The 12,597-nt window shown below is 39.1% G+C and overlaps 1 protein-coding gene across 3 annotated transcripts; it reads left to right on the top strand.

The window, feature by feature from the left end:
- The first annotated feature begins 1,194 nt into the window (after positions 1-1,194).
- Positions 1,195-11,549, top strand: chst3a (carbohydrate (chondroitin 6) sulfotransferase 3a). Of its 3 annotated transcripts, XM_085296755.1 has the most exons (5): positions 1,206-1,299; positions 1,495-1,656; positions 3,595-3,751; positions 5,427-5,963; positions 6,230-11,549. In XM_085296755.1, exons 3-5 carry the CDS (start codon positions 3,609-3,611, stop codon positions 6,924-6,926), a joined length of 1,377 nt encoding a protein of 458 aa, XP_085152881.1. In that variant the 5' UTR covers positions 1,206-1,299; positions 1,495-1,656; positions 3,595-3,608; the 3' UTR covers positions 6,927-11,549. The 3 variants fall into 3 exon arrangements, with proteins under 3 accessions (XP_085152882.1, XP_085152881.1, XP_085152880.1); XM_085296756.1 differs by lacking the exon at positions 1,495-1,656 and having other exon boundaries at positions 1,195-1,299; XM_085296754.1 differs by having other exon boundaries at positions 1,218-1,656.
- The last annotated feature ends 1,048 nt before the right edge of the window (positions 11,550-12,597 follow it).

Below are 12,597 nucleotides of genomic sequence, written 5' to 3'. Positions count from 1 at the left end.
GTGCGTTTGCTTGGATACAGTTTAGAGACAAGACAAAACAAAAACAAAACAAAACACAAGCATCTATCTCAAACAGCGGGTCAACTGTAGTAGTGAGTATCCAGCTGTTATATACTTATACAACCACATCTGTAGATGTGTTCTGGACCTTTTTGCCAGCATACACGTAACAATAATAAGAATAGCAATGTTTACCAGCACCCCACAGACAATGTGAAAGTACATTGTACACAGTACTGCATTATGATTCCATGCAAGTTCTTTGAAAATCGACCGGCTCTGTGAAATTGAGGCAATACTAACTAAATACACACACCTGCTTTTGTGACATGCTTGAATAACAGGAAATAAATAGCTTATGAAAGCTACAGCATCTGCAAAAAGCCTTTTTTGCTGTGCTCTGTTGTTTCTTGCAGTGTAAAGGTCAGCACTGCTCTTCAAAGTAGCAAGATAGGATGCTAATAAAACGAGCTGCTTAACCTACCCCTACCAAATATAGCTATACAGTAATCAAACCAGTGCAGCAGGATATACACAGGAGTACATCTGCAAAGTCTCACCTGTAAGAAATGAATTATTTTACACTGCAACAATCGAAAGCAAAGAGTGCTTTCTCGTTTTTCTTTGTTTGAATTATTTTCTTGTGGTCTACAGCAGAAGAATAGGCTCAGCTCATTCATTGGGAGTGACTGGGACAAGGACAAGATTAGAAATGAATATATCACAGGGACAGTTCAGGTTGAGTGGTATGAAGACAAAGAGAAGGGATGCTGTGATGGTTTGGACATGTACAGAGAAGGGATAAAGGATACGTTGGACAAAGGATGTTAAAAATGGAGCTGCCAGGCAGGAGGAAATGAGGAAGACCACAGAGAAGATTCATGCATACTGAAGGAGGACATGAAGGAGACTGGTGTCACAGAGGAGGATAAGATAGGGTGAAATGGTGGCAGATGATCCGGTGTGGTGAGCAGCTTAGTCATGTCATGACCACATTGACTGCAACTTAAAGACAAACATCAACAAAGTACATTTATTTATACATTAAATTTTTTAGGAGCTATTTCAGTACACAATAAGTTTTACTATAGCCCACTTTAGCATGAATGATTCGCGCAGCGCCACGAGGCTTTACCTCTGACAGGAGGTTATGTTAATAGGAAAGGTTCGTTGGAATCACGTGACCTTGCCAACCAACACAGGCTGTCCGGGCGAGAGTTAGGGGTGCTGTGAAGCGTGGCCAGCTCGCTCTTCGTGTCGTGGTGTCCAGCACGAGAGAAAAGTTGGAGAAAAAGTTTTGTAAGAGGAAATACTACGCTTTAACTATATTTAGGCAACACCGTGCTTAATTACTTTTATGCGGTTTATCGTTTCCTCTCTTTTTGCTTTACTTTTTTAAATCAGTCAGATTTAATTTAAAAAAGGATATATATACATATGCTTTCGCACTGGTCACTCTTTTTAGACTTCGTATATCAATGTTTCTGTACGAAGCCTCTGTGCTACATCTGGTGGAGGAGAGCAGCCCGAAACCGGGGATAGTACAATGAAGCCGTGCGTCCATCTCCGAGACAAAGCAGCAGGATGCTACGAAAGGACGGTATTTCTCACAAATCAGGGACATTTCACTTGAACTCACCAAGAGGCCAAACAAAGGTTTGTAAGACACACCATCTGAACATCCCCGCTTCTCATTTTAGTGGCTGCAAATCGCGAAATGGTTAAACAGCGCATATGCAGAGCCGTCGAATCGCACGGGCTTGTAAACATCCTCTTCCTTTTGCTAAAAAGGATGTTGAATTGAGTTTGCTAACCTATTTCAACCTCAAATGCGCGGTTTGTTTTCTGTGATAACAGCAGAAATATGCTGCAATAAGCTGCATTTCCGTTTAGCCCACTTTCCATTACACATATCAATTTCTTATTTAAATAAATCGAATATATGAAGGAATAATGCTTTGATTCCTGCTCATTATATACTGTATTAATACTGTGCAGAAGTATGCAGTAGTCTGTATTTATTCTGGATCAGTAGATGGTACAAATTACACTGAATTAAAATCCCCCTCCCCCATGAACGACTGCCAGTGCCATAGTGTTGAGCACACCACACATAGAGGGGTGCAAGTGTGAAACAGTGGTAAACAGTGAAATTAAAGTCAGTCAGTTACATAGAAATAATAACACCTGTGCAAACTATAATGGCTCTCAGTATTTGCCTATAGCACCTTATTGTTTACACTTGCACTCCTGCAGGAACAGCAAATCTTTCAGTGAGACTTTTTGGCTTTTAACATCTCCATGAGATGCTGCTCGGAGGCTTTGAAGGCAGCCATTAATGTAATTTGTAGTGAGATGATAAACAGAGTGATGTGTGTTTCTGCCTGAGCAGATAGTCAGATTTGCCAAACGCTCCAGTGACTCTTGAATATGTAAAAGTGCTCATCTCAAGCGCTTCAGCCTGACAGTTTGACGGCTTTGCCGTATTAAACTAAGATAATTGGGGGATATTTACTCACGGAGCACACAATCATTTCACAAACTACTTGAAAATTGTATTTTTTCCTTTAATTATATGCTTTGTAGAAATTATTCACTCTCCTGACAGGACCAAATGGCATGTGCGTGCGTGTCTACATTTCTTTCTCAGCAACACGGAAACGGCATTATTCAGAGTTAAGAAATTTGTTGTGCTGAATGATTTCAATTAAAATTCATTGTCAATATGGTTAACTTGTTTTCAGAGGAGCACTATGACACCAGTGTGGTATGTCTTCCTAACTGGTTTTCCTTGTTATCCATGCCAGCACAGCTCAATATTCCCAAAGCATGGAAGGATTACTACTTTAGCTAATGACACTGAATAGAATTGGAAAATATCATGCTCCGACTTACCCAGCTGTCTATGCTGATAAATTTTAAAAAAAAATTGAGAGTTAGAATTGAAGATTACTGAACTGAAAACCTGCTGAGGCTTGTGTCTTAAAGGTTACTCCACAGCATGGGAAAGCTTTTGGTTTCTAAGAATGACATGCTGGTGATAAGATGATGATAAGATGACCCAATTCATCAACAGAGACAGTTATAATATGTGTAAAGCTCTACTCAGTTTCCCACGATGTCTTGTATTTGGCTTAATGCTGAATTAAGTGTTAAAGGACTACTTTGCAGTCAGACTGTTTTAGCCCCTGTACCTCCTGTTTTTGTCCCCCCCCCCCTTTTTTTTTAGCCTTTATTTGACACATGCAGAGTGAGACAGATTTGAACCCAGGCCTCGGCTGTAGGTCTCTGTTGCCTGTTCCAACATTTGTCTTTTAACTTATGCCATTCTCCAATCCTGGTGAAAACCAATAGTGTCATTTTCTGTTGCTCTAAGAAATAAGACAAACAAATTTGTAAAAGCTGTTGCTGTTGCACAAGCACCTCAATATAGTTGAAATGTCAGAGCAGCACAAATGCAACCACATATTGGTTAGAGATTAAAAATAGACTGGTTATGTTTCGGTTTGTCTTTAAGCACTAAGGAAGCTCTGTGACAAATAGCACAAGAACTAAGATCCTATTTTTATTTGTCTTTTTTTTTTCTTTCTTTAGAATGAAGCCTCTGCATGACAAGCTATGACCCAAAGAACAGCACTGTAGAGCTCACATTGCAAAGGGAAGACTTAAGAATGAAGACCAAGTATGCAATCGTCTTTATCTGTATTGTGGCCCTGGTCATCATTGAAAAGGAAAGCAACATCCTCTCTAGGTAAGAGTATGGAGAAGAGTGTGTAATAATCTGCTAAATTTTATATTATATTTGTGCAAATCTGAGGAAAGCTAAAGGGATCTTGTACTTTTTGGGAGGTGTGTTTCCTTTCTTACCAATAAAAATACATATTAAGACCCAGCAGTCTACCTTAGCTTAGCTTGCCTTGATGTAAAGACTTCAGATGTGGTGTTGCCCTGCCCAGATGTGCTTGCCAAGATGTTTCTGTGCTTCAGATGAATGCACCTTCTTGATTTAACAATCATAAGAACAATAATCTTAACCCTAAAGCAGCATAAAGCCGGGGAGGATATAATTCTCAGGTGTGAGTTGTCTCACAGGGAGAGTTTCAAGCCTTTATCATATTAAGCTTTTGTTTCCATGCTGAAGGTTTTTTTGAGAAAACTGTGTTAAGATAATTATGAAAAGATAGGGTTTCTTATCTATCTTATCTATCTAAAAAAGATAAAATGGTACAGTGTCAAGATGTGTAGAGAGTAAGGAGCCAAAAGCAGGACTCAAGGTTGTCAAAATAAAAAAAATGAAACATTTTTTAGGTCAAAGGGAAGAAAACTGAATTCAAACAGGGATCACGCCAGAGTAGATGCAGGGACACTTTCAGCTGGAATCAAACCAGTGATCTGAGGCTTGCCAAGAAAATGTATTAGCCACTTCACTGTGAAGGCACACACACAAAAGAAGGACAAATAGACAGAAATATAAAAATATACACTGTAAGCGCTGGTAGGCCAGAGGAGGCAGACTTGAGGACAAGACACTGCTGAACATAATTAACTCAGATTGAATGTCGTGATGCATGCTCAATCATCCAGGTAAGTAAATTCCAAAAGGTTGAGTCTGTTCATCTGGACATGTTGTTTTCAGTGGGAGAAACGTTTTGGCACTCATCCAAGTGACTTCTTTAGTCTCAGCGGACTGCAGGTTTCCCCAACCTTATAAACAATACATTTGCACAATGACTGAAACCAGCACCACTGACGAACAGTGGGCTGTGAGGTTAGTTCATTGATCATTAATATGCAAACTGTCATGACCATTGATCAACAACCCCATTGATCAGCGGCCATTGATCAATGGCCATGAGTACCATTCACAGATAGTTGGGGAATGGCTGCAATCACAGCATTGTAAGATGGTGAAAGATCTATCCTTTGGCCGCCTCCTCGATTCAGAGATGGTCTTCTCTGAATCGGTCATCTATGAATCAAGTTGGGGGCCAAAGGGTAGATCTTTAGGTAGGTTTGCTTGGATTAGCAGTTGTAAATATTTTGTGTTATTGTACTGTTGTGTGTTTTAGTCATGTTTTTGTGAAGGAAATTTATAATTTCTTTTGTTTTAATTTGTTATGTACTTTTATTTTGAAAGGACTGGGTTGTAGTTGTACCATGCTTTGGAAGGTGGCCTCATGTGTCAGTGTCACTGATAACTGATCGGGGTTCTGCCTTCCTGTAGGCTATATACAGATATATATCTTTTTACCTTATAAAAATCCTCTGTGCCTCAAAAGTGCTTTCACCCTTGCTGGTTGTTTTAGTTATAACTCAGACATAAATGCAACTATCAGCTAAATAAAATATATAAAAAAAAGAATAAAATGTAACACCTTATGGTTTGCCAATGGATATTTTATAATGAAGTCTATTTATCTTGTCAGGGTCTCTGACAGATTGATCCAGAGGCAGATTCCGCAGCAGCAGGATTTCAGCAACATAACACAAAAGGGCTCCCTGATGGCACTCAAAATGTTGCTGTCGCGACTCTCTGGTACAAAGAGGGATAACTCAAATTTCTCAGAGGAAGAAGAGGAGGAAGAACTAGATGATTTGGGGACATACAGCTACGCCGGTGGCCGTAAGCACGTATTACTCTTGGCCACCACACGGACAGGTTCCTCATTTGTGGGGGAATTTTTTAACCAGCACGGGGAGAACATGTTCTATCTGTTTGAGCCACTGTGGCATGTCGAGCGCATGCTGACCCCGGCTGCAGAGGCAAACAATGGGACAGTGTTGTCGGGAATTTACCGAGATGTACTCCAGGGGCTTTTCCTGTGTGATTTCTCACCTCTTGAGAAGTTCATCTCTCCCCCACCTCAGGACCATGTCACCCCATCTCTTTTCCGCAGAGAGTCTAGTTTATCACTCTGTGAAGAACGGGTCTGCAGTCCTGTAATCAGAGATGTTTTTGAGAGGTATTGTATAAGTTACAAATCCCTGTGCTGCTAATCAAGCCTGTAATCTTTATTTATGCAGCTGCAAAAGGAAGGCCTGATGGTCATGACACTACTTTAACACTAAGCTATCGTCTGTGTGCCTTATTAATAATATTCCCAATGTTCTTCTGCATGACAACAGAGAAAAAATATTAATTTAGTATATGCATGAAATATTAATATTCCCACTATTCAGTTTTGTAAAATGCTTTTTATCATTTAAAAACGTTATGGTCTTGTTTTAGGTATCACTGTAAGAGTCGTCGCTGTGGGCCACTGAACCTAACTCTTGCATCTGAATCCTGCCTTTCCAAACAACACCATGCCATTAAGACTGTTCGTGTGCATCAGCTGGACACACTGCAGCCTTTGGTAGAGGACCCTCGCTTGGATATCAAAGTTATCCAGCTAGTTCGAGATCCAAGAGCTATCTTAGCATCGCGCATGGTGGCGTTCTCTTCAAAATATCACACGTGGAAGGCCTGGGCGCAGAACGGCCAGGTGCCCGAAGATGATGAGGAGGTGAAGAGGCTCAAAGGAAACTGTGATCACATTAGGATGTCTGCAGAGGTTGGACTGAGCCAACCTCACTGGCTCAGGAACCGCTACATGCTGGTCCGCTATGAGGATATCGCCCTCTACCCTATGCAAAAGGCAGAGGAGATGTACAAGTTTGCAGGGATACCATTTAGTTCCCTGGCCAGGGAGTGGATACTGAGGAACACCCAGACCACACAGAAAGCCAGCGGGATTTACTCCACTCAGAAGAACTCATCAGAGCAGGCAGAGAAATGGAGATTTACAATTCCCTTTACATTGGCTCAGGTAGTTCAGAGAGTGTGTGGACCCACCATGAAGCTGTTCGGGTACAGATTTGTGAATGATGAAACGACACTGACCAACAAGTCCATTAGTTTGCTTGAGGATAGATTATTTAATTAATCAGGAGGTCAACATACAGCTGTGAAACTGCACAATACTGCATGGCATGCAGTGCATGTGAGCCAGCAGAAGCAATTACTGTTCAGATCAAAACTGTTAAACAAAGGTGCCATAAAAATACAAACAAAGGTGCCTCACATGTAGGCCATACAGTAAGATGCTCGCCAATGATGTGCCTCATTGAAATAATGAAAAACTACTTGATAAAGGGAAGCATTTATTTGCATACTGTGTTCACTGAGTAGCCTGAAGATTAAACTTTGTTTCATTCTCTTTATTTCATTTAGAAATGAAACAAGCATTGATATCAAGGCCAAATGTGACAGATTATTGTGTAGGATTTTTGTTAAATCTTCATGGTTGAATTTCATGTTACAAACTTAAAGTGAAAGTTATGTGCATATGTTATCTAAGGGAAATTTTGTCTTAGAGGATCCTAAGACCTTTTCTTAATAACACCCAGTTTGGCTGGTTTCATGTTTTTATACATCAGCATTAGTCTAGGCATTTGCTAGAGTTATGTTCGAGTAGACATGATGTGCTGTGATAGAGTTTTACAAATCTTACTCAGGAAAAGTATGTTGTGTCTCGATGACAAGCATTGATATTTTCTCAACAGTGTGCCGTGTAAGAGAATAGGTTCTTCTTTTGAAAACTCTGAGATTAGAGAAGATAAATTAAGATTTATTTATCAATTTAAAGATGATATATGAGAAGTAGTAACACTCATATATCTATATGAAATATCTACTCAACTATTTTTTATTTTATTTTTTTTATTTCTAGCCAGCAGCCTTAACTGCATCTGTATTAAAGTATTTCTCACTTCTCTAAACGTCCAAGTAGGTTTTGTTTAATTTTGTTGCTTGCGTGAGAGCTGATCTGTTCTTATGTTGGTCATTAAATGTAAGGTTTTTTTGTTTTCTTTTAAATCACACAACAACTCAAAGTAATAAAATCACCCAAAAATATTAAGACCTGCAGAATCCACCCTGTAAAGATGTGTTGTGTTTTGATATGACCTGTGTAGGTTCACTCACTGGCCAATTCATTTGGCACACTTGTTCAGCTGCTTGTTAACACAAATATCTAATCGACCATTCACATGGCAGCAACTTGATGCATTTAGTTATGTATGCTGAAGTTCAAATTGAGCATCTGAATGGGGAAGAACGGTGATTTAAGTGACTTTCATGCTGTTGGTGCGGATATGCTGGTCTAAGTATTTCAGAAACTGATCTGGGATTTTTCCAATAACCATCTCTAGGATTGAGGGGAAATGATCTGAAAAAGAGAAAATATCCAGTAAGCTGCAGTTCTCTGGAAGAAAATTCCTTGTTGATGCCAGAGGCCAGAGGGGAATGGCTGACAGGCAGATAGGAAAGCAGTAGTAACTCAAACACTCATTGAAGCCAAGCTATGCAGAAGAGCATGTGGAAAACCCATCGAATCTTTAAGCAGATGGGTCAAAACAGTGGAAAACCACATCTGATGCCAATCCTGTCGGCTACAAACAGGAAACTCAGGCTATGGGGCAAAAAATATTTTAAAATGATGTTATCTGATCTTATGAATCTAAATTTGTGCTGTGACATTTGGGTGGTAGGGTCAGAATTTGGCATAAACAACCTGAAAGCATAAATTCATTCTGCCTCATGTCAATGGGTCAGCCTGGTGGTGGCAGTTTAATGGTGTGGGGGATAGTGTTTTAGCATGCTTTAGACCTGTTAGTACCAGCTGAGTATTGTTTAAACACCACAGGCTTCCTTGAATATTGTTGCTGATCACAAGCATTATTGATAACCATCTTCCATGTGTCCATCCTCTGATGGCTGTTTCCAGCACAGAAGGACCATGTAATAAAGTTCAAATCATCTTAAAACTGGTTTCTTTAACATGTCACTGTCCTCAAATGGCTTCTAAAGCCACCAGATTTCAATCCACTGCTTTTGGTATGCTGTGGAATGTGAGAGTCACATCACAGATGTGAAATCTGCAACAACTATGAGATGCTATCAGTGCAATATGAATCATAATTTCTGAGGAATGCTTTCAGCATCCAGTTGAATCTATAACACATTGAACTAAAGCAGTTTCAAGTAGGGCTGTGCGATATGACCAAAATCTCATATCCCAATATAAGAATTCTATCGTCCCAATAACGATATAAATCACAAAAATGTAACATTTTCTGTAAATTCTGTGACTCTCGGGCAGCTGGACTTGCGTGAAGTGTTTCCAGCTGCGCGTCGCGTACCTGGAGTCGAGTGTTTTAACTGATGCATGAAACGATACATTTTTAGACATAAGTTGTAACGGCCGCCGTTTTCTTTGTGAGTATTTATTACACAACGTGCTGCGGGGAAAAGCCTGTTCTAACGTTTGAGTCTAAGGTTTATTTTTTTTTTAGCACCTGGCGGCTCTTTCTTACTTCTCATCCGTAAATAATCTGCTCTTTCACGTGATTCAGTTTTGAAAAGTCTTAACAGGATCTTGAGCTCTATTGTGAAAGGTTTATGTGGAACATAAACAAGCGGACACGCGATGGCGTTACCGTCGTTGTTGCTAACGACAGGCGCTTGTCCGTCTGTAGTGTGGTTATAGTAAATATAAGAAAAAGAGAGAACTTTAAGAAATGAATATAGCCACTACAGTGACCATCAAAACGATGAAAAAATATTGCCGTAAACAGTTTATTTTGTGACACCACGAAACAAACGATAGCATAAATTGAAACGATAGACGTTTTTATATCGTCATCCGATATATATCGTTATATCGAACAGCCCTAGTTTCAAGTAATAGCAAGATATACCTAATGAAGTGGCTGATGAGTGTATACAGCCTATGACTTTAAGTGAAACCCAGGTGGTGCTGGCTTAACTGTCAGTCTTGATAAAATATGAAGTTAAGCACTGTGACTTCAGATAAATGGCAATATTGTGCTCAGTTTCACTGTGGCTTCATTGAAGCAGCTGTGAAAGGCATATGTTTCAGAATTTCACGGAGCTTCACTTACCTTCATTTTAAAAACATATGAATTCATATATATGTGTGACATACTGAAGCCAGAACAACCAATTTTGTAGCTCAAACAGTGGGTGTAGTCACAGTGCAACATAGTATGCATTTAACTAATGCAGCTATTCGGAGTGGGAATACATGCAGTTCCTTTTTTTTGGTGGGGAGGAATACAGATGTGCAGTTTCTCCCTGTTTATGGATGATTGCAAAAAGGTTAATAAGGAACAGAGGCTATTGCCAACATAACTTCAAAGTTTTTGTTGTGGCAAAAAAAAAACAAAGAAAATCAGAAAAAGTTTGAGTCTAAGTCAATTCACCAAAGGAAATCTGTTCTTAAGCCTTACTTTGGCTAATTTAGTTAGTTGCACATTTTAGTTCTTTGAATACTGAAATACTAAAATTGTTCTTTTTTACAGCTCAGATGTAGTTCTTTCAAATGCACAGTCTGCCATTGAAGTGCTAATTTAAGGGGGCATATAAATATTTGAATTTCAAGAAATGATTTGGTGCTCAGGGGAATCAGGTATTAAGTTGGCATTTTTGTAAATTAAATCTGACTTAAGCACAAACCTCTGGTTATCAGCAATGTAACAAAGTAAAATAACGTCTGCGTTCTATTTAGATACATTTTACTGAATTAACCAAACAGTGGAAAACTTGACAAACCTTGACTTGACAGAACGATAGAGCAGTAAGTTGTACAGAATGCAATTGGTAAGCAAACACTGGCACTATGTTTACTATAGTCATTGCTTTGATATCCAACTATCCGATCAGCTTATTTTGCTTGGAATGGAAGCAGTTTGAGAATGAAATGGCCAAAATGCAAATTCCTGTGGAATTGTTGATGTAGTTCAGCTGCATATTAAAATACACACTGCTGCTGCCTGTGATCCTCTAAAGGCTTAGTGTAAGTAAAGGAGAAACAGGGAACCCATTCAGGCCTGCATTCCGTCTATCTGCCTCACATCTCAACTGAGAGAGAGCACTTTAGAGTGCACAGCTGTTGGTCAAGCTGATTTTCTCCCAGATCATTTCCCTGATGTTATTTCCACAGCAGAGCAGCAGCTGTTTCTTCCCTGCAAATGAGAAAAGGTTTCCACAATGGGTCATTGAAGAGTTGAACCTGGCAATGTGTCAGGTTTTCTCAAGGTATCCAGTGTTTTTGACCAGAACTCAGACCAACTTATTTACACTCACTGAGCTGAAATACAACCTTGTCTTTTCACTTTGCCATGTGTTTATAATTGCTAATATTTTGAAAGTTTTCCTGACTTTGGTTTCAAGTGTTTTTAACTGACACACTCGACTTGTTGGGCCTGGTTTAAGCCCCTGGCTATCACTCAGGTCTTAGATTCACTATTATGTTCAGAGGATGAATCACTGAACATGCACCATTCCCTCACAAGATGTGAGACGGTTTTCAGCCACCCATTTTTCATCTCGCAGATTTCACCATGAATCACCCACTCGAATCATGTTCATTCACATGTTTGCACTCACTCACTCACTCACTCACTCACTCGGTGAAATGACCAAAATAATAAATAATTGAGTGATTTAAGTTATTGACTATAACTGAGTGCAAGTTCTGAAAATAAATGGATTGTTTCCAAAAGCAATTTGTTTGCTTGGTTTTGTCCACCTACCCTGGAAAGTTTACTCGTGGTTGTTGGTGCGACAACTGGAGACTAACACAGATTTGAGGAGGAGCAAGTAACTCATACTATAAGGCTGTATTTTGGGTTATTATTATTTTTATTATTATTTGGGTTATTATTGTTGATGATCTGGGATCTGAACTTCTGTTTGTAAAATTACACAATTAGGTTCTCTTAACTGTAATTTGCAATGCATTCAATCACATTGCTCAAAGTGAGCACAGAAAAGAAATTCTTTGGATTTCTTCAGCATTTGCATGTGGGGAAATGTTGAGATAGCAGGCCACATGCATTAATGGCATTAAATAAAATCATAAATATAATGTTTTGAATGTAAAAATATAAGCATTTTCTGTTGTGTAATCGATACTGTTGACTATAATATTCTATAAGGAAAAATTAGAGCATGCTGCAGGTATTACAGGTACTGAACTGCAATGGTTTGTTCCATATCTATTTATTAGACTCCAATTTGTTCATATAAATGGCAAGTCCTTTTCACACACTAAGGTTATTTATGGACGTCGACAGGCACTGTGCTATGACCAGTTCTGTTTGCATTATAGGTGTATCATTAGAAGGCATAGCATACATATTCACTGTTATTTATCTATCCATGAAGCCAGATAACAAACACAAATTAGTTAAACTGCAGGAATGTCTTAAAGATACAAAGACCTGGAGGACATCTAACGTCCTGCTTCTAAATTCAGATAAAACTGAAGTTATTGGCCCTAGAAATCTTGGAAATATGTTATCTAACCAGATACTTACTGTAGATGGCATTACCTTGGCCTCCAGTAACACTGTGAGGAACCTTGGAGTCATTTTTGATCAGGATATGTCATTCAATGCACATATTAAACAAATATGTAGGACTGCGTTCTTCCATTTGCGCAACACCTTTAAAATTAGAAATATCCTGTCTAAGAATGACGCTGAAAAACTAGCTCATGCATTTATTACTTCTAGTGTGGACTACTGTAA

This window comes from Mchenga conophoros, linkage group LG13 (genome assembly GCF_057382185.1).
Source record: "Mchenga conophoros isolate Kocher_MC1m ecotype Shallow Benthic linkage group LG13, M_conophoros_male_GT1.1, whole genome shotgun sequence".
Lineage (NCBI taxonomy): Eukaryota > Metazoa > Chordata > Actinopteri > Cichliformes > Cichlidae > Mchenga > Mchenga conophoros.
This window is presented reverse-complemented; position numbering and strand designations above follow the sequence as displayed.

Bases quoted from the DNA above. Each gene is read 5' to 3' on its own strand.
- chst3a (XM_085296756.1), top strand. From the start codon at position 3,609: ATGACAAGCTATGACCCAAAGAACAGCACTGTAGAGCTCACATTGCAA. The intron at 3,752-5,426 runs GTAAGAGTATGG...TTATCTTGTCAG, and splicing joins GAAAGCAACATCCTCTCTAG to GGTCTCTGACAGATTGATCC. The intron at 5,964-6,229 runs GTATTGTATAAG...GTCTTGTTTTAG, and splicing joins ATCAGAGATGTTTTTGAGAG to GTATCACTGTAAGAGTCGTC.